At 37.6% G+C, this 22,862-nt stretch overlaps 1 protein-coding gene across 3 annotated transcripts in view; it reads right to left on the bottom strand.

The window, feature by feature from the left end:
• The window catches only part of LOC121588102 (vesicle-fusing ATPase 1-like), a 31,784-nt gene extending 9,368 nt beyond the window's left edge, over positions 1-22,416 (bottom strand). The window contains exons 1-6 of one of the 3 annotated variants that reach the window (XM_041905707.1): positions 22,222-22,416; positions 22,031-22,147; positions 21,869-21,957; positions 1,677-1,901; positions 948-1,605; positions 282-806 (exon numbers count right to left, since the gene is read on the bottom strand). In XM_041905707.1, the coding sequence (XP_041761641.1) occupies positions 282-806; positions 948-1,605; positions 1,677-1,901; positions 21,869-21,957; positions 22,031-22,039 (1,506 nt within the window). In that variant the 5' untranslated portion in view covers positions 22,040-22,147; positions 22,222-22,416. The remainder of the gene's footprint in view (positions 1-281; positions 807-947; positions 1,606-1,676; positions 1,902-21,868; positions 21,958-22,030; positions 22,148-22,221) is intronic. The other 2 variants (XM_041905708.1, XM_041905709.1) reach the window with 2 other exon arrangements.
• Positions 22,417-22,862: the final 446 nt, after the last annotated feature.

The following is a 22,862-nucleotide window of genomic DNA, read 5'->3' as shown; positions in this document are numbered from 1 at the left end:
GTTATTATTTATTTTTATGGTTTATGAGTTTTAAGAGATTAATTGTAAAATATTTTTTAAATATCAAAAGCATTCATTTTTTAATTAATGAATGTTTTGAAAACACAAACCAAAGTATGCAAAAATAAATTCTATAAATTATTTTGAATTGGCATCATAGCCTTATCAATTTAGTTAATAACGGTCCAAAACTGATGCGATAAAATTAATGATTAAGAATAATTAATAATTATAAATGTCAGGAATTTATGAACCATAAGAAGTACATTATAAATACTTACAGGTTTAATATCGTTTTCAAAAGCATGTAAAAAATCTTCTCTAGTGACCATCAACTTTTCCATGGCCGCAGGATCCACTTCGACCTTCGAAGCTGCTTTTATTAGTCTATTCATTGCGGTGGATTGCGCTGCACGTACCAATCCTTCCAGTTCAGCACCGCTAAAATTTTTAGTCTTTTGACCAAGCTCGCTCAAGTCTACGTCAGGAGCTAACTTTTTAAACTCCTTCATGCGTCTAGTATGTATATTCAAAATTTGCACACGACCTTCTTCATTAGGAAGACTGATTTCCATTTGAACTTCTAGACGACCAGGTCTTAACAATGCTTCGTCTATCATATCTCTTCGATTTGTCATTCCAATTACCAGAATGTTGTTTAATTGCTCAACACCATCTATTTTTGCCAACAGTTGGTTGACAACCGTATCATGCACACCAGAATTTCCGCCGACAGTACCACGAGCTTTACAAATTGCATCTATTTCATCGAAAATTATAATGTGTAAACCACTTGCTGGTCCAAGCTGAAAAAATAGTTTAAAATTAATAAGATTTTAAAAATAATCCATTCTTTCTAAATAAATACAATTACAAGCGTGGTCGTGATTAGAATAATGTTTAACGGAATAAGTTCGTTGCATTTTTCTTTTTAAATAGCTACTTACTCTTTTTTCTTCTTCTTCGGCATCAGCGAATAGTCGACGCACATTAGCTTCAGATTCACCGACATATTTATCTAAAATCTGCGGGCCATTTACTATCTTTGGTTCTCGAGCATTTAACATTGTTCCAATTTGTCGTGCCATAAGTGTTTTGCCAGTACCAGGAGGTCCATATAGAAGAATGCCCTTTACGTGTTTACAACCCAGTTGTTCAACCACCTCTGGTGGGAAAACACGTGAAGCAAAAGCACGTCGAAATATCGCATTAAATTCACGATCCAATCCACCAATGCCCATTCTTCCAAAATCCCAATCAGGATTAATGATAGACTGTCTCACAGCCGTCACCCGACCTTTAGAACGTCCAACAAGATTTAATCCAGAGCTTTCAGCTTTTTCAAACGTCACAACAGTGTTTGCTAGCAATCGACCAAAATTTACTCGTTTAGGTTCTACCGGACCGTTACCAGATCCACTGGATGATGCACCACCAGCCATGGCTGCGGCATCAATAACCTCAAGGGTTTTCACTGCTAGGCATAGCAATTTTTTATCTTGAAAACTGAAAACCAATGGCTGTCCAACCGTAACAGCTAATCCTGCAAACTGAAGCAAAAAGTCTCTTGCCATTTGATCACTATCGTATGGTTCATGTGTTACACTGTAAATTAAAACAAATTAAGAGCTGGACTTGTAAGATTAATAATCTAGAGCAAACATGTTAATACTTACGTTTTTTTCTGTAGAAAATCTACCTCTAAAGCAATACTGCAGAGAACTTCAGATGATCGTTCGAAATTATATGGTTTGACGCTAATGTCTTGATTGATTGAAAGTGTCGCCCACTTTCGTTGAAGTAATGAAAACCCTATGGTTCCAGGATTAATTTCACCAGAAACCGTACGTTCGATGTAAAAAATGAAATGCTGACCAGGTGCTGTAGATAGATCAATATATCTGTAAAACATACAATTTTATTGGTATTATATTCAATTATCGGTATTATAGAAGGTCGTTAGAGACTTCACAAGTTTCGTTAACCCAAGAGATTGCTATCAAATTGTTCTGTCAATGGTCTTGTTTTTCAAACAAAAGGTAACGTGAAGCACAAGAAGCATTACAAAATTGTTATAACGTTTTATTGTTTGATGTATTGTTATTCTTTTTTAACAGAGAAACTCCTCGAAACGAATACCTCCTATTACGAATTTTGTTCATAACAAAATCTCAAATAACAAGCAATATTGTTTGTGTTTTTAAATACATTTTTATTTCCGATGTGTAATATCAAGCTCACTATTGTTAACATGAGCATTTCTTTAATTTTTAATGGTCGATCAAGTAAATCAGAGTTTCGGTACTATGAATTATTTAATATGAAAATATTACCTGGAGGAATAATCATGGAAAAGTGTTTTGATACTAATATTTCATCAATGCATGATCTACCAACTACTATCACTATACCAGCACATTTATGATCCTGGAAACAACAAGTCTCCCGCATAACAATTAAGGAACGGATTAAACTCGTTGATATTGCATTTTATTATGTGGACTTTGTCTATTGCTGCACCAGTTTTCCAAATCTTTTCTCAAGTGTAACTGTTTTATAGTTTTACCTCTTGGGCATTTTTTATTCCCTCAATTTTTAATGTAATAAATGATAATGATTAATTTCTGATTTTAAATACATGCAAAATAGAACACATTCCGCCACTCTGATCTGACACAAAGCTGTTTGACAAAAACTTATCCCCGTTTGAATTAATGTCCCCTTAATGTATGTAAACATCCTTCGTTCAGTTGAAAGTGCCAAACAAGAGACAAATAGGAGAACTAGGGGCGGTTTCGACACCTTAAAGGTTTCCCCTATTGCAATACTTTTGCCAATATAAACTTACTAGTAGATATCGATCTGGGCCGGTCTGGTGGTACAGTCGTCAACTCGTACGACATAACAGCATGCCCGTCATGGGTTCAAGTCCCAAATAGACCGTGCCCCCCATACGTAAGACTGACTATCCTGCTATGGTAATGGTATGGTCACTAGTAATGGGTACAGGCAGGCCTTGACCGACAGCGGTTTTTGTGCCAAAGAAAAAGGAGGAGACATCGAATAAGCTTTTTTGATTCATTATGTACCATCTTACGAGAAAATACGGTTCCTGGATTGATTTTGATAACATTTTGATAAAAATAAAAAAGTATATTTTTGTTGCATCACGACTGCAGAGCTGGTAAGATCGACAACATGATGGGGTAAAATCGACACCTTGTGGGGTGATTACGACACATTGGTTATAACTTTTAAAATAACAAACTCTGATGTCCTGTAGTTTTTTATTGAAGTTCAACCAAGTATTTCGTACCAATTTTATGAAAAATTAACACAAAACATTATTTAACAACAACAATTTCATTACAAATAGCATCGGATCAGACTCCGTATAGTAGAACCTGCGGCGATAGCATCTGGTTTACGGAATGAATGGTTAAGATTCCTTTAAAAACCTGGCAGCCAGTTTCTTCCAGTAATCTTCTTCTTTTTTTATGAAACCGAAGGGTGTTCAATTTTTTTCTCTACCAACTCGAAAGCCAAAAGTCGAATATCAGTCAATGGGATTCCAAACCAGCGACTAATTTTTTCTTCAGTTCAGCCTACCCGGCCTAAAGTAAGCCTAAAATAGGGTCAAAGCCATCACAATATTAATTTTCATAAGCCTAAACCATATTTTAAGTACATGTTTTAAGTCCGAGTTTGGCAAACGTTCTATGAGAGAATAATATCTAAGTTCCATAATTATAAACTCGTTAGTTGTTGACATCGCGAGTATTAATGCTTCTAAGGTATTTTCAATTGCGTTTTGCTCAGCTTGATCATTACGTACATAGTTACGAGACATCTGTAAAAAATATAAGCACTTTCAAATTACGATATAAAAAAAGTTCACATACTACAAATAAGCATTACACTACTACCGGTTGTGGTGTTGATTTTACCCCCATTGGACACATTAGTTTTAGTGACATTTTATACTACATAGTTTAATATAAAAAATACGCACTTTGATACAGAACTAATCAAAAGCGTTTATAAAACAATACTATTACCATGGAAACAATAATTTTGTTGAATTCACATTCCTTAAGTCCCAGCAGTAAAAAATTACATCGGCTGTCAATCAGAACCACCATGTGTTTATTTTGTTGTTTTTTGACAATTGACAGGTTTCTGATCACTGAAAAGTGACTCAAATAGTCGAAACAGTTTACATACAAATACTGTACTAATTTTTTTCACAAAGTTCTATAAATATAAAAACGGCAAGGTGTCGAACTTACCCACAGTATTGAACCAACCCTGACTTCCTCTAGTTATGCCAAACACGCATAATAAAATTAAATCTGCGTTTTGAACACTTTTTCTCAAATGATCGAGTCACATAATTGGCCTTATAGTGTGCCCGTTAGTGTTTGAATCTAGGCGCAAGTAAAGTTAGTGTCCCGATTGTGTGCGACACTGATAGGTTACGACATCGGAGCAGTGTCTAGATCGATCATGTGTTCGAGCGTGTAGTGTATTTCTATTCGTCAATTGAGTATACAGGTAAGCATAAGGCCGCGGGGCCATGGGGATTCTCAACGCTCATTTTCTCAAGCACTCATGAGTGCTTTTGAGAAACCCTCGTTCTCAGCGTTTGTCGAATCGGAACAAAATCGGTTTTGAGAATCTTTGAGAATCTTTGAGAAAGATGAGGATGCAGCGATTGGCTTATTGAAATAGGAGCAATTGTGCTATTCGTTTTTCGGTAATCACTTTGGACAATGTATTCAATGTTTATAATTAAAAAAGTTAAAAAAACATGCGATTAAAACTTATTTTCTATTTAAAGCTTCAAACAAAGCTTGAGTGGCTATATCAGTTTCTCAGAGTGAGAAAAATAGACGACGGCCACGGGCTCGCGCCTGAGAACAAGTTTTGAGTGCTTGAGAAACTTAAATGAGTGCTTGAGAATGTTTTCCCAGCTTGAGAAAGCCCCGTGGCCCCGCGGCCTAACCTTTCCTCTTGCATACTGTTTTGTTTGGTACTGGAATGGAAATGGATCCTTACTATGATTCCGACATGGCACAATGGGCATTTGCCGGGATGAAATTCAAAAAATCAACTTTGTAATAGTGCAATTCCAAAGAATAGGTTTGGAAAAAATACCAAATATGAACTCTTTATCTTTTCTGGTTGTCTAGAATAGACCTCTCAAAGTCGAGACTTATTCAAAAAAACAGAGAAAATTCTTCACATTTTTGGAAAACTTTGAACCTTTTTAATTTTTTCAAGTATCAAGCGATTTTGATAAGTTTAGGCATTTAAAAAAGCACATTTAGTCAGCTTTATAAAAACTTACAAGATTTTGAGTTAAGTTATTTTTATGCTAAAATATACGATAATAACTGAAGAAACGTCCTGAAAATGTTCATACTTAAATGTTTGACTTGATGCCATTACAGGGTTTTCGAGGGTTATATAGACATGTTCAGCGAGATGTAGATTTGTTCAGGCATACAGGGTTTTCGAGGATTATATAGACATGTTCAGCGAGATGTAGATTTTTTCAGGCATATAATAGACTCTTTCAGCGAGATATAGATTTGTTCAGGCATATAATAGACTCTTTCAGCGAGATATAGAATTGTTCGGATGTAGGTGTAGACATGTTCGGTTATACTGTAGAGCTGTCACTTTCGTAGTCCTTGGACTGCAGTTTGGATCATTCTCATCAGAAGGTAAACAAACGATTTTCGAAAAAATATGCTTTTTTCAACTAATTTATGTATTAAGCAGCTTGGAGAATGATTATTAGCTACTTTTAGGACTTTTAAGAATGAAAAATTGAACCCTGCGGCACAGTGTGAAAACAAAACAACTGACAGCTCTACAGAATCGCTGAACATGTCTACGCCTACTTCCGAACAATTCTATATCTCGCTGAAAGAGTCTATTATATGCCTGAACAAATCTATATCTCGCTGAAAGAGTCTATTATATGCCTGAACAAATCTACATCTCGCTGAACATGGCTATATAACCCTCGACAGGGTTTTCGACTTTCGATAATAGACTCTTTCAGCGAGATATAGATTTGTTCAGGCATATAATAGACTCTTTCAGCGAGATATAGAATTGTTCGGAAGTAGGCGTAGACATGTTCAGCGATTCTGTAGAGCTGTCAGTTGTTTTGTTTACACACTGTGCCGCAGGGTTCAATTTTTCTTTCTTAAAAGTCCTAAAAGTAGCTAATAATCATTCTCCAAGCTGCTTAATACATAAATTAGTTGAAAAAAGCATATTTTTTCGAAAATCGTTTGTTTACCTTCTGATGAGAATGATCCAAACTGCAGTCCAAGGACTACGAAAGTGACAGCTCTACAGTATAACCGAACATGTCTACACCTACATCCGAACAATTCTATATCTCGCTGAAAGAGTCTATTATATGCCTGAACAAATCTATATCTCGCTGAAAGAGTCTATTATATGCCTGAAAAAATCTACATCTCGCTGAACATGTCTATATAATCCTCGAAAACCCTGTATGAAAGAGGCGTAGAGTGGCGTTGTCTCATATATGTCACATAATAGTGTAATATATATTTTATCAATCTTAAAGAAATATTCTGCGAAAGTTTGCGAACGCGAATTTTATTGAAGTTTTTTCACATCAATTTTTTCCAAAAAACAGACACATGCGTCTGTTTGCGTCTGTCTGACACATGCTCCATAGGTGCCTAGTGTTCACAAAAATATATTCTACGCGCTTTTGATCACCTTTCATTTCCATTACGAAGCTGTGTATCTTATCTTAGTCATAGTTCATGTACTTATCTAATATGTAAATTTACATTCTAACCTTGCTTTATTATTAAATACTAGTTAATTTAGCCCGGTTGCAGGGTTTCGAAACAGAACCTTAGACGGGTATATTGACAGCAGGGCACATATAAAGGACCTCATGCACATATGTAGATAAGCAATCCTGTTCTCTTTGGTGTCTTTACAAATGCTCTATATTACTATGTTACTATTTTGGTTCAGATTTCTATCCAATACTTATCCCAGTTCATAACCCTTCCATATTTTTGTCTTATTTACAATATGTGGTAAATATTACTGCTTTCATTACATTAGCAATCATGATCTACTTTCATTCGCAATATGTTTGACTATCGGCTGGACTCGTGGTACTCGTACGACTTAACAACATGCTAATCATGGGTTCAAGTCCCAAATGGGCCGTGTCCCCATACGTATGACTGACTATTATTCTGCTATGGGATATCAAAAAGTCACTGAAAACCAAGGCCGCTGTGGTACAGACAGGCCTTGACCGACAACGGTTGTTGTGGCAAAGAATATGTTTGACTAATCCGCTACAGGGAACATTACAGGGTTTTCCAAGTCACTTTCAAATGTAAACATGTTTATTCACCGCGTGCAAATAATGTCAACAAGTAGTGGGGCAATACTATTCTTCCCAATAGGAGTTAGAGTTCAGTTCAGTTGTAATGCCACTGCTGAACCATGAGAAAGTTTTTCCCGCTAGATATAATTTTAATGGATGAATAAATATTAAAATTTAATTATTCAATTTTAGATTTTATTCAACTGTTCAACACAACTCGTACAAAGCCTTATCCGCCCTTCTGCGTATGGAGGCCCGATCCATAGGAAATATGAACCCGTTAGATGGCTGATTTAAAGTTGTTCATTCAGTCCTAGTTATGTAGCTCGAATGGATTCACTATATTGCATTTTACCATGCATTTTTTGGGTTAATCTACAATAAAAAAAATGTAAATGTTCAACGTTCATAGCGTACACAGCAAATTTTCTCATCCGGCTTCAGTAAAGTTTTTTATTAAAACGGTTCAGTAATAGAATATTTTACTGGTTTTCAGAATAACTGTCATGTTTTTACTGATTTTCAGCAAAACAATTTACTGAATGCATTTCAGTAATACGCATTTTACTGAAAATCAGTAAAATCAGTGTCAAATTACTGGTTTCACTGAATATCAGTAAAACAAATTACTGAAAATACAGCAATTCATTTTGTCAAATCGAGCTGTCAGTCAGAACATCAAAACAAAACAACGCAGTGTGCTCGTACTCGTGATGTGCTGATGTGATGTTGATTTTGTAGGCGCTTACAGGCACCCCGATAAAAAATCAGATGATATTTCGGCTTGCGGAGGTAATTTAAAAGAATTGGCAGCCGTGTTAGTGTGTACAATCTTTGCTACAATTCACTGTGCTTGGTGAAATGTCGTGGTGTCTGTGAGCGCTTACTGAACCATTAAAACTTGTTGCGGCACAATATAGTATAAAAACTGTATCAAACAACATAAAACATGTATGAATACGAACTGAAGGACTGACAATCTCTACGGATCAATAAAAAACTCTAATTAAAAGAAATATTTCGTCTTTTTTTAATCGCTACCAACTACTGAAAAATCAGTAACATGAGAATGGCTTTACTGGGATTTCAGTAAACGAGCTGTCATTTTGGTGAGCACCGGACATTAATGAATGATTCAGTAAACATTCTTTTTACTGAAAGGATTACTGAAACTTCAGTTAAAAAAATTTCAGTAAAATTTTACTGAAGTTCAGTAAAAAAAGTGTTCTGTGCACGTTTTTACAATCCTTTCTAGCGAGCATTTGACTACACTTAGAAGATAGTTCCAAGCAAGTACATATTTGTCTTACTTTATTATTATTATTATTTAAACGTGTTGAGCCACACAACTCTACCACGCATGATCAAATGGATGGAACAGGGTAGAATCTCTAATACAGAATCATTTAGAATCACTGGGAACAATTTGATAATTGTTGATACACTTTCAACACGTCGGTAGAAGAAAACAACGATTTCTTGCTATTTGAATACCCCAATGATTCAATCACTCTATCATTGCTTGTTGCTTCGAAGAAAAAAAACTCCGCAAAGAAAAAAATCATCCAAGCACCCATATTTGGTTAGCAACACCGTTACTCACTTTTTCGTAAACAGAGTTTCTATAGCAAGCAAGCGTCACCTATGAGCGTAACTTGAGCGTCACCTATTACTTCGTTTTGTATAGGGAGATAATGAAGCAAACCAGAACCAAATACCCTTTGGTCCTACCCCAGATTATAGACGTATGTAAGGAAAATAATCTTAAAATTATAGGCATAACAGGAAAACACTATGAATGCACCAGATTCTATTGGCATTTTGGGAGAAGAATCTCATGAACTACCGACTTTACCCGAATTGATGGAAGCTAACGCTGCATCTAATACACACAATCCGTCCGACTCTCTTCCGCCGTTAATAACTTGCAGCGAGAGCACTCCCGGCGCATCTCGCTCTCTCATTCCTTCGATCGATCGACTAAACATCTACTATCAAAACGTAAGAGGATTGCGCACAAAACTAGACGAGTTACGCCTCTCTCTATCTGAGCTTGATATGGATGTGTTGGTGTTAACTGAAACATGGCTCGATGGCTCAATTCCGTCCTCTCTTATCTCGGAGGATGCGTATGTCATCTATCGATGCGACCGAAATTCTCTCAACAGTAACCGTTGCCGTGGTGGTGGTGTACTCATTGCCTGCTCTTCCGTGCTGAACACGTCAACTTTATCACTGCCGTTCGACTCGCTGGAGTCTGTTTGGACAATTGTTAAGCTTCAAAACCTTGCAATCTATATCGGCGCCGTTTACATCCCACCCGATTTGCGTTCTTCCGAAGTAGTCCTTGACGATTTACATGAGAGTGTTAGTTTCGTTGCTGGCAAACTTAAACCAAATGATCTTATGGTGTTACTTGGTGATTTTAATTCACCATCACTCTCCTGGCAACCGTCGGCATCGTGCGTTAATCACTTCATTGCTACTGGTGTATCTCGAGAAAATGTTTCTCTGCTTGATGGAATGTCGGTAAACGGTTTGCTGCAATTATCCGGCATAAAAAATATACGCGGAAGACAATTAGATCTTCTATTTGCCAATGCTGCCTTCTTGGAGTGCTGCTCCTCCGTCATAGCTTCACCTGTTCCACTCGTCGCGCTAGACGATCATCATCCTGCTCTTGAGACAAGCGTGCTCCTTACGCACTCTCGCCCTGCATCCTCTCAACGAATACCTATGGCTCGTATGTTCAATTTTAGGAAACTGGACTACCAAAAGCTTCATCGTATATTAGCCGATACCGATTGGTCCTTTATTGATGCTGACTGTGACATAAATCAAGCTGTAGCAGCGTTTACTAATGTAATCACTTCCGCTTTCCCTTCCTGCTGTCCTCTCCTTGAACCCGCTCCTAATCCTAAGTGGTCGAACAGAGCTTTACGTCTATTAAAATCGGACAAAAACCGCGCTCAACGCGCCTACCGTTTAAATAATACTTTACACAATCTTTATGTGTATAAATATGCGGCTAAGGCTTATCGTCTTCTTAATCGCCATCTGTATCGTCGCTACGTTCGGCGTCTTCAAATGCGCTTCACTATTGATCCTGGGTCATTCTTTCGTTTTGCGAGCTCTCGGCGAGGCTCTGCTAGCCTTCCATCCACCCTGTTTCTTGATCTGTCCTCTGCTACGTCCAATCCTGATATATGTAACCTGTTTGCCAAACATTTCTCTAGTGTATTTGTCGATCCTAGTTCTTTTAAGGTTCCTTTGGACGTAGGCATGTCTTACACGCCCTCTGATGTGATATCATGTAATTCAGTCGTTGTAAGTGAAAGCCTAGTAAAATCCGCTTTATCCAAACTTAAAACTTCGTTTTCACCAGGCCCCAATGGCATCCCTGCCTGTGTTTTGAAAAAAATGTGGCAATACCCTCACTGCTCACCCTCACTCGTCTTTTTTCTCGCTCGCTTAGTGTAGGGATTTTTCCTAGTCAATGGAAACTAGCTTGGCTTGTTCCCATTTATAAGAAAGGTGACCGCACACTGGCAACAAACTACAGAGGCATTTCTATTATTTGTGCGTGTTCTAAAATCCTCGAGTCAATTGTCCATTTATCTGTAATGCCTTGTGTAAAAAATTATATTTCTACGGAACAACACGGCTTTATGCCCAATCGCCTAGTGTCCACCAACCTAATGTATTTTTGTCTTCTCTATATCACTACCTGTCTAGTGGTAAGCAAGTAGACACTATCTATACCGATTTCAAAGCGGCATTTGACAGTATACCTCTATCATTACTTGTTGCTAAGCTTCGAAAACTAGGTTTCGGTGGCTCTATATTGCCGTGGTTCAACTCCTATCTTGAGAATTGTTAATATGTAGTTGTTGGAACGGATATTGTTGTTGGGACGGCTTTAAACTGACAGCGGATTGTTGATGTTCGAATGATTTCGAATATTGATCTATGATTTCGAATAATGATAGGTGCCATCAATGCCCGCTAGATGGCGTATAGAATAGATCGTGGAAAAGGGAATAGATCGTGGAAAAGAGAGGGAAATCAGTTAGAAGAAACCAACCAGCTCTCCAAAAAAGGGACAAAATCGCGGCTAAGGTCAGAGAGGTCAAACCGATTTAAGCGCGCTAAAAACACTTAACGGTCCATTCGCAAAGGAGAAGCCAAGACGTTTTTAAGCTTAACACAAATAAACAAGTCTCGCTACAAAAAGCTTGGTTTTCGTGATTATTATATTAAATAAACCCCTTTGCAAAAGCGATCGTCGCAACAGTAGTTAAAATCTGTGGCTCTTTCTCTGAATGTTTTCTTAGTTTTTCGGGTGTCCCTCAAGGTAGTGTCCTTAGTCCCTTACTGTTCATTCTCTTCCTCAATGACTGTACTTCGATCCTTCCTCCTAACGGCTTCTTGATATATGCGGATGACATTAAAATTTTTCTTCCTGTATCTTCTACAGCTGATTGTCTAGTCCTTCAATCCTGGCTCTGTAAATTCTCTACATGGTGTGCTTCTAACGGTTTAGTCCTGTGTCCTGAAAAATGTTCTGTCTTGTCTTTCTTCCGATCCTCTACAAGTATAACTCATGCTTATAGTGTCTGTGATGCCCCTATTCCCCGTGCGTCCTTGTCTAAGGATCTTGGCATCTTCTTTGATCCGAGTCTTTACTTCAAGGAGCACACGGACTATGTCATCAACAAGGCCAACAAAAGTCTTGGTTATATTTGTCGCATGTCCACTGAAATTCGTGATCCTTTTTGTCTTAAGTCCCTTTATTGCTGTTGGGTCCGTTCCGTACTAGAATATGCCTGTGTCATCTGGTCTCCTGTCCAACTATCTCTGCTCCAAAGGATTGAGAGGATCCAGAGACGTTTTACAAGGATCGTATTTCGTAGGTCGCTGGGTCATCACTCTATTCCGCTTCCTTCGTATGACGATATTAGGCCTTGCCAAATTGGAGCACCGCCTCTCGGTCGCTCAGGCTTCTTTCGTCGCTGGCATATTGCCCAATACGATTGATACTCCTTCAATTCTGTCGCGCTTACATTTGTATGCACCTTGTCGCACCTTACGTTATCGTTTTCGTCTCCAGTTACCTATATGTCGTACACGTTTTGCTCGCAATGAGCCTTTTGTAAGAGCTATGTCGTCTTTAAATAGTACTTCTGATCTGTTCGATTTCAACATATCCTATCCTGTCTACCGATCCCGTCTTCGCTCCTTTTCCGTACCATAAACTCCTTCCAACTCCTTCGTGAATAATTGTATACTATAGTCAGTAAGCACTATTGCTGTAACCCAACGTGGCCGAGCAATTCATAAAATAAAAATAAATAAATAAATAAATAAGTCATGACAAACTAGATATTAGGATAGAGGGGAGTATCCTACAAAGAATATTTTGCAAGAAAGAAAATGCATCCAGAAGGACATTTTGTATAATGAGATTCATCCGATTCGTTAACCAGTTCAATATCAGTAGCTACACGCACTAAAACAAAGACAGAGTTTAACTTTACAAATGAAGTAAATACTTTGTTTGTAGCTATCGTTCAAACAAGTGCTGCTAACTCTGATTTTTTTCGGTTAGTTGTATAACCAAGCACATCAGCTTTATAGTTTTATTACCCCTTCTGAAGGCAGTACAGTAACTGGAAAAGTATTGGATGAATATTGTGTGATATCAATGCATAGGAAAATGTGTAATTCCTATTTTTTTAAACATCAGATTTAAAATTTTTACCTTCAAGGACAAACAACGTGTGCTGCTTTTCATAATGCTTACTTGTACTCAATCTTATTATTTAAATGCCTTTATCGATGCCTTTATAAATGAGAACTAGACGTCAGGAGCTTGTAATAGCAACAGCATCCAACATTACCGTATATTCTAAAATGGTTTATACTATTAGAAACAACAAATAAAAGAAAAAAACATACAAAATTAATAAAACTAATCAAAGTTCCCTGAAAACGCTATTTTATGTAGCGCCACCTGGTGAATGAATGAATGCTAACTACATATAAAATGTAATTTATATACATTAGTATACAACTTTATATATATATATATATATATATATATATATATATATATATATATATATATATATATATATATATATATATATATATATATATATATATATATATATATATATATATATATATATATATTTACATGTATATATATATATATATATATATATATATATACATGTAAATGTAAATATATATATATATATATATATCTTCTTCTTCTTCTTTGGCGCAACAACCGCTGTCGGTCAAGGCCTGCCAGTACCCACTAGTCAAGTGAGCTTGGCTTTCAGTGACTTATTGTTACCATAGCAGGATAGTCAGTTCTGCGTATGGGAGCACGGTCTATTAGGGACTTGAACCCATGACGGGCATGTTGTTACGTCGTACAAGTTAACGACTGTACCACCAGACCGGCTCATATATATATATTTCCTATATATTTATACAATTCCTGATTATGTTTTGGAAAATTTTCTTATTTTTTGATAAAAATAACAGTTTTTACTAACTTAACGTTTTTCAAATGAAAATATTTTAAATTTTCCATGAATTATAGTGTTATTTGTTATGACAATGTGCTCTTATAACCGCTTTTTCAAATATCCTCCTCATAACGCAATGTCACTTTTGTATTGAACTGTCATTTCTTATCAGCACGGATAAACGGAAAGCCGGATAAAAGGTACCTTGATAAACGGCGCTCCACTGTACTTGATTACAAACGATAAAAACTAACAATGGGGGCCTTTCCGTTTTAAGCTCGTAGGCTGAAATTTCAGCCTATCAGCTGTTTGCATTGTAAAGCAGTTTTCGAGCAGCTATCTAAGTGGGTATAATACAGGAGGGCTTATCCCAAGGTGTATAAATTTAGAAAGCAGATTTTTATCGCTTCTGTTTCTGAATGAAGATTTTAAGAGTGTTTTGTGTATTTGTCATGCCTTCGAAGCTTGTTTGAACAAAAGTTTTCACCCGTCCTGTCAAAAAGTGATATTTAAATTTGGTTATAAAAACAAGCTATGAGACCACCTGGACTACATACGCTTTGATTCTAGATTCCACCACGTGATCTCTTTAATGCACCTTGGGATAAATGTAAACAAACCCGTGTTTTCGAGCAGGTACTAGAATCTAATTCTAGCTTTGTGGCTAGAATAATCTAGACTGAAACGATTAGAATAATCTAGACGGTTCATACGCGGTTAGAACCCACGACGGGCATGCAGATGTGCGGAATGATGGCGGTGCCGCGGGATACTGCCATCCCGCGTGTGACAGTATCCAGCGTGCAACTTGCATACTGCCACATTGTCTCCTTGCTGATGCATACGCTGCAGGCTGGAGGAAGGATGCACCTCCACAACAAAAAAAAAACACCGTCATGAACCAGCGGCGGATCTAACGGTAGACGGACTAGGCGGTCGCCTGGGGCCCCGCCGATTTAGGAGCCCCGAACATCTCTTGTTTGTAATATGCCGTATGTCTAAAAGTGGACAGAGTATTAGCGACAAGGGCCCCCAGAAAGATCGTTGGGGCTCCGTGGCTGGAGAACCATTTGCACCTCCCCTCCCCCCGATGGCGACAACAATTTTAGGGCCTGTGACCGATGATCGTAGGGGTCCCATGGCCACCCTCCCCCCCCCCCCCCATCCACCGGCAATTTAAGTATACTGTTCAATCTTCCAACAGCTGTGTGCCAGTAACCCTCCTCCCGGTCATCAGTTATCATTTACAGGGACCACATCGTCTTTCCGCCTTTCATGAACACCTTCCCTTCCTTGACTGATGGATCATAACATTCCGGAAGTGCATACATTCAGCACACTCACACCCTTGCGCAGACGGCTTAGCATATCTGTGTAATCTACACCATACGAAAGCAAATGCTTAGTGTAACAAAGTTATGCTTAATGCTTAACACGTTCAGATCGATGGCAGGCCCCAGGGACTGCCAGTGAACTTTCCAGTATACCGGTTGCACAATCAGCTTGCGTTCTAGATGCCGGCAGAAAGGAAAGTTGATGAAAATCAGCGCTGGGCTGAATGTGTTAATGCGAATTAGGGTTCTGCGCGTTGCACAGCAAACCCTCCAGCGTAAGCTAGCGATGCCTTATTCATTTTTACGTGGCAGCGTTTGAACTCATTGCGCTTTTTAGGTTTGATTTGTGAAAATGCAACTTCATCACCGCAATGATTGTAAACGGCTTTTTTAAGCGCCACAACAGCTCGCGAGCATTTACCACACGCGAGAAAGAGATAGCGCTATGGAGGGAAAAAGTACGGACGATGGCTGACAGCGATTGGCCGTCTGATGCACCAACACATCCAAACCTTCGACAGCGCGCACAGGCGAGGGGTAGGAAGCAGAGCCAGGGACGGGTAGCTCGAAACGCTACTCGACAAATTTGCCGTAGGAGAGAAAAAGAAGGCCTGAGAAAATGTGCGAAAGGGCATGATTTCTTCCGTCGCTTTGCACAGGGGGTATCGTAGTTTTGGCTGAAGTCTAGCGCATTTTTTTGCGTATTTATTGACGCAAAACGACGCAAAAAACTACGCAGAAAACTACTCGAATTTGCGCCGCTACTCGTCTGGCATCGATGCATTCGTTAGAATTCGAATTTCGAACAGAATTAGGAATAAATTAGAAATGTACTCGTAGGCATCGATAAAGATAGCGAAATGAACTCTAAATGAACTTTTGTAATGAACTCATGACAATTTGACAATTGGTATTCCCAGATATACGCTATTAGTGCGGAACGGAGGTAATAGCGTATCTCGAATATTAGCGTAAGTAGAATTTCGAGGTTCTCAGTTAAATTATAGATAATTTTTTGTATAATTTTGTTTGAAATGGTAGGTTTTTAGCCACTAAATTAGTTATTTAATCTGATTTCAAGTGAAGATTACATGTTTGTACCTTTTAAAATGGTATTTAAAAATCGACAAAAAGGGAGTTTATTTTGGATTAAACATTGGATATGTAAAATCAGTACAATTTGCTCGAAGAACTGTCAAATTAAGGAAGTAACGTATAGCGAAATCGCGTATATCGAGTATGGTGTATATTGGGGAATACCTGTATACAGTAGCAAACGGACATTTGAAAGTGTCTCATTTGAATTCACAACCGACACATTTTTCTACACTTCTAGGAAAGAAATCGTACATTCGTGAGTTTTTCTCACAATACTCTCAATTCAATTTCATATCAATTTAATATCAATGTTCTTGCAATGTCCAGACTGATTGATTATTAATAACTAATAATTAAAATTTGCATAGAAAGGGGCTCTTCTATATCAAACTGCCTGTAACGAGCTTTTGGCTCTTTGTCAAATCGTTCTACATAACGGGATCTCGTTCCTACACAGTCCTTGGTTGTGCCGAATCTCAAATTTAAGTAGTTTTTTCACCGTTTTTTGCTACAAAAATGGCTGAAATACATATTTATCTAACAATAACAATTGCTTTTCGAGTCGAGTTTCAGTAAAAAAACATATTTTCTAAAGCGACTCCAAATTGTTTGACAATATGCTTCGGTCAGCCGCCGCAAGACGCAGTAGTGAAAATCGAAATTACACTAGCGAGTAGCACAATTTACCCCACAGAAAATCAACAATATAACCGAATTTCATTGCCTACATTGCCATTGTCATATCATCAACCATCATTTTGTTTCAAAAATGTTAAGACCGGGCTACATTGACCGTACTTCGTAGTGTAATTTTGATTTTCACTAGCGCATCTGGCGGAAGCTGGTGGAAGCTTTTTTTGGTCGTCGAGGGAAAGGTCATGCCGGATCTAAAATTTAAGTTGTTTTTTCACCGTTTTTTAATGCGAAAATGGCTGAAATACTTGCACAACATATTTATCTATCAATTGCATAGCTTTTTCAGACCAGTTTAAGTAAAAAACATGGAAAAATAACATATTTTCTGAAGCGGCTACAAATTGTTTTGCAAAATGCTTCAGTCAGCCGCCGCCAGATGCGCTAGTGAAAATATAAATTACGTTATGGAGTACGATCAATGTAGTCCGGCCTTTATAATGTATTTGGTGCAAAAATGACCAAAAACTGTATTCTTCTGGCCCGCGGCTCCTGATCATTTAGTCAAGTTAGTCCTTTACGGCAATAGTTTGCTCACCGCAATGCATTTCAAACTTGACAGCATTGTGTATGATTCTGTATTAACGAGTTGGAATTCTTTTTCCCGCATTAACGTGCTGTTTATTTTGCGCTCAGGGCTATGGTAGACTTTTGGGTCAGCCTTGCTTATGGATTGACAAGGTGGTCTAAAGGAAGATTAACAGCTTAAAGCGCTTCAAACATTTTCCCCAGGGGAAAATTATCTGTGCCAAGAAAGGTGGAATACAGATGAAAGAACATGATCTTCGCCGGATTTGGAATCCTCTCTATTTAGTATTTTTGGCATTCAAATTGTATTCAATCATCGTATTGCATTCAAACAAAACCAGCTTTCTCATTTTGCCATTAATACTTTGACTGCCATTCAGTTTCACTTTGAGTATCAGAAACAAAGTTGGAGCTGAATTAAACCCATCGTCCTTATTGTGATTTTGTTTCGATGTTAATGTAACAATTGTTCGAGCGAGAAGTTTATCGAATTCGATTATGGAGTGTTTGACACAGAAGTAAAAACAATGACAATTTATAAACCTTTTTTTCATTTGCTCAAAATCCGAGCAAATAAGGAGTAAAAACGCGCAAATTCCACGCTAAACGCAAAATCCGCGCAAGCTATAACAACTTTGCAATTGATAAGAAAACCTAAGTGGAGCCGGACTGGTGGTACAGTCGACAACTCGTACAACTTAACAACATGCCCATCATGGATTCAAGACCCGAATGAACCGTGCCTCCATAGGTAGGACTGACTATCCTGATTACTGATTACACAGTATGTCTCTGAAAGCCAAACCCAGTAGCGGTACAGGCTGGTCTTGATAGACAACTCCGGAGCGGGCTCCGCACCAACGGCTCCGTAGCCGGCTCCGGACTAACGGCTCTGCACTCACGGCTCCGTTCCAACGGCTGCGAAGCCGGCTTCGGGCCCACCGTTCCGGAACCTGCGACGAATCAACGGATCCGGACCAACAGCTCCGGACTAATGGTTCATTAGAGACATCATTGTATGATAGCGTAATAAAAAAACGAATACATATTCTCGCACGTGTGGAAGACACAAGATATGATTGCAGTATTGACATGCATGACGTTGTGTAGCATTCGTTAGTCTCGTCTTCCTTTACCAAATTCAAAACTAATTGATGCTTTTTTCCGAAATTGTCTGGAGCCGGTCGGAGCCGGCTCCGGCTTCCCGTTTTGCCCATCACTAATAACTAACAACAGAATGGTAGAAGGCCGCGTCAAAGCTATCGGTTGTATCAAATTAATCTCGATATGTTTTGCACAGGTAAAGAAGACACATTGTCAAGGAATCATTCATATTTTAAAATATGTTTGCCTAATTTAGAATTCATGCATCAATAAAATGTTCCAGCAGTGCAAAGCTTTAATTTATTCTATTTGAATAATGATCACCAGCATTGAGACAATTCGGCCTTTAATGGCAATTAATAATAATAATAATAATAATAATAATAATAATAATAATAATAATAATAATAATAATAATAATAATAATAATAATAACAATATTAATAAAAATAATAATAATAATAATAATAATAATAATAATAATAATAATAATAATAATAATAATAACAATATTAATAAAAATAATAATAATAATAATAATAATAATAATAATAATAATAATAATAATAATAATAAAAAGTGGAAGGTCGTTATAATCGTTGTATTGCTCTTGAAGGGAACTATGTTGAATAATAAAACCGAATTTTGACAAAAAAAAGTGTTTTTCTTTGTTAGACCGGGGACTTATCAGCCAACCTGTTAATACCAAATGCAACACCATTTTTGGTTTCGCTTACTGTGATTTTTATAAACGATTCGCGACGAGGTGCGATGAATATTCCTGTGAGCATGGGAGAGTGCACAGGCAACACATACTGTATGCGAGAAAGAGTGAAAAGTTATCTTGCATGCAGCAAGCAACAACCGGACAAAGCTGGTTTTTTTCAAAGAACGGAACGCACGAACGATACCACCTTGCTAACAATATTGAAGCAGCAAAGACCGGAACGGAACGGAGTGAACGGAATGAACGGAATGAACGGAATGAACGGAACGGAACGGAACGGAATGAACGGAACGGAACGGAAGGAAAAGAACGGAACGGCACGGAACAGAACGGCACGGAACGGAACGGCACGGAACGGAATGAACGGAAAGAACGGAATGAATGCAATGGAACGATTTTGTATAAAGGATCGGAACGGAACACCCTACATAAAGAACTGAACTTTTTACTAGGTTCGGATCGGAACGGCCAACACTAGTAAAAGCTAACACCTGGCGTGATTGTGTCATTGTGGATCAATGTTCAAAACCTATTTTTTTTTATTTATTTTTTTTTATAAATTCCTTTCTACATTATTTATTCAGCTATTTAAAGATTTATTGGAAAATATTTTTTTGGTGCAATCTGACAGACAGCAATAAGACAATTTTCATTCAAATCTAACAAGTGATTCCAAAGATAAACGCTTTTATCCACGAAAAACATCATTCTTCCATACATTTTGTTTTTACATCTACCGGTAGGAGGAGGGGAGGAGGTAGGAGGTTGTACGGTTACGTAGTTTTTTGGTCGTACACAAGACGGTTAATTTTGACTGCCTTATCGAGGTGCACGTTTTCCTATGTTTTCTACATTATTTTACACATTTTACACATCGTTTGACTCATAACTTGAACATGTACATTGTAAGCATTTAGTTATTTAGGCATACTGCCCGATAAATTTGATTTAAATAAATAAATAAATAAATAAATAAATAAATAAATAAATAAATAAATAAATTAATAAATAAATAAATAAATAACTCGTTTTATTCACTAAGAAATGCACTCCAAAGTTGTTTACATTTCGTTCACCACAGTGCGTAGCGCCATCTGCCAAATTCAAGCGAAACGAAACGTAAACAATCAATGTCATTATATGAAGCGATTACTTAATGGGTGGTATTATTGAATGCGTTCGTAGCGGCGGCGTACGTCCCGACACTCATTTTCCTAATGTACTAGATGGTTGCTACAGTTATTCACCGCGGTGATGCCATCCCAAGAATTTCATGTGAGCGCCGTACGTTCCCGCTACGAACGGATTCAATAATACCAGCCAGTATCAAAGCTATTATTTGCTTGAGCGATAATCATAATCAAAGAAATACTGAATGTTTATCGATCATGGTCTTGATTTCACACCCGCACCGTAAAAGGCACCAGAAATACAATGGATCTTACTCGTTATGCCAGATTTCGTACGAGAGGTATTTGTTTAGCATTTAGATATGTTGGTTATGTGAACAACTCGTTATGAGAGGTTCCGCTGAAATTGTAAACTACCTTCAATAACTCGGACACCTCAAATCCGAACTCTTTCAAGACATTTCAAACCTGAAAACATTTTTTTATGATGTGGGCTAGAAATGACCTTGCAGCAACGAGCTGGAATAGTAAAGTTTGTAAAGTTGTAAAGTTTAAATTAAAAAAACCTACTGCTTGTTTAAAATTACAATATATGCGCCAAATAATGGGAAATCAATAGTTGGGAGAGTATTGAAAATTCCAAGTCAATAAAGGCAATGAATCAAAAGTTATTGCTGTTTAAAGTTGAAAAAAATACCCGTGTATCCGGATGCCTATTTAAAGGTCAAACCATTTTGAAATAGCTGAATGTTCGGCTCGCTCAGCAACGTACTCATTCGGTGAAATGCTATTTTACACGTTCGGCCCGATGGTAGGCGAAAGGGCCTGCCAGTGATTTTTCCCGTATGCCGGTGGAAGGCCCTGGGGCTAGTCATTCGTCTTTTGCTAGGGAAACAACAATTACACACAACCGTACTCAATCAACCCAAATGTACAGCATTGGTGCACTGATAAAATAATAGTGTTCTAAGAATTATTGTGGTTGATAAAAACCTCATCCCATGCACAACAATATTAATAAACAGGGTAGAATTGAAATTATAGCAAAAAAAAACTCTATTTGGTTGCATACATGTTAGCTTCAAAATCAACTGCTAACATTCTAGATGCCGGCGCATCGGAAAGTTGATGAAAATCAGCGCCGATCTGAACGTGTTGATAGAGTTAAATGGTTATAATTTTGTTGTTAATGAATAGCAGCTTACATAAAATATCCCAGAAAAGCTATTGTGCACTCAAAGCGTTTTAAGACTAATGGGCTAAACGAATGCAATAAATGAAATTATCAGATTTTTTTATAATCTTACTTGACATCAGCGGGAAAGTCGCCTGCGTTGACTATAGCTCTGTTCTTTAGCGACAGCTCATCTGTGGGACATTTTGCTGCTTTCATAATCTAGTAAAAAAGATAAGAGATTTTAACGTGGATAATTCAATAACAAATATCTTACATGCAAAATAACTCTCACCATTGCCATTGTGAAAATAGTCGGGCCAACCGTAACGTCCGTAATAATCGACCGACGGTGAAATTAAGTTTCGATAAGTATATTTCTCCAAATCCTCTCCAGAATCTAGAAAGAGGGCTAAATTAATTTACTAACAATTTGTTGTTGAAACCTACACCCAGTTTAATCAATTCAATCGAGACTATACAAACCAGTAACTGCTAAATATAGATTATTCCATAATCAGAAGTACAACCAGCTTTCTTATCTAAACAATTTAAACACAATTATCGATCCAATGCGAATGGAAAAATTCGTACCTAAAATGCAAAATCACAAAAACAGAGGAACAGCTGCGCATGCACATAGATGATGACATGACCAAAGCCTTGTATGAAATGAGGGGCCGTCACAATCAAGGTGTATATGTTGAGGCCGCTACCAGACACATCCAAGTTGCATTAATTAGCGCGTGGCCAAGGAGGTGAAAAAATTTTAAAACTTTGTCAAAATTGCTTGTCACCTGCAAAAAAGAGCTTTTCTCGTGGCCGCACCAAAAAACATACACAAAAAGCTCCAACATCTTAATATCATCGATATTTTGTCTAAGAAGCACGAAATAGGTACATACATCAATTCGAATCATGCATTTTAGCATTATTATCATAGCAATGGGTCACAACTGCGCCAAATAGCTGTTTGTTTACGCTTTTTCGCGAACGTCAAATTTTGCCACTTTTTGTCAACTTTCGTCAACTTTATTGCCTGGCTGCTCCAAGTTACAAAATGTTGACAAAAGCCCAAAAACAGTGACAAAAGCTAAAGTTTTGAAAAATTTGTCAGCATTTTGTCA

The sequence above is a fragment of the Anopheles merus genome, chromosome 2R, assembly GCF_017562075.2.
Source record: "Anopheles merus strain MAF chromosome 2R, AmerM5.1, whole genome shotgun sequence".
In the NCBI taxonomy this organism is placed as follows: Eukaryota; Metazoa; Arthropoda; class Insecta; order Diptera; family Culicidae; genus Anopheles; species Anopheles merus.
Note: the sequence above shows the minus strand (reverse complement) of the source record. Positions and strands in the feature narration are given on the sequence as shown.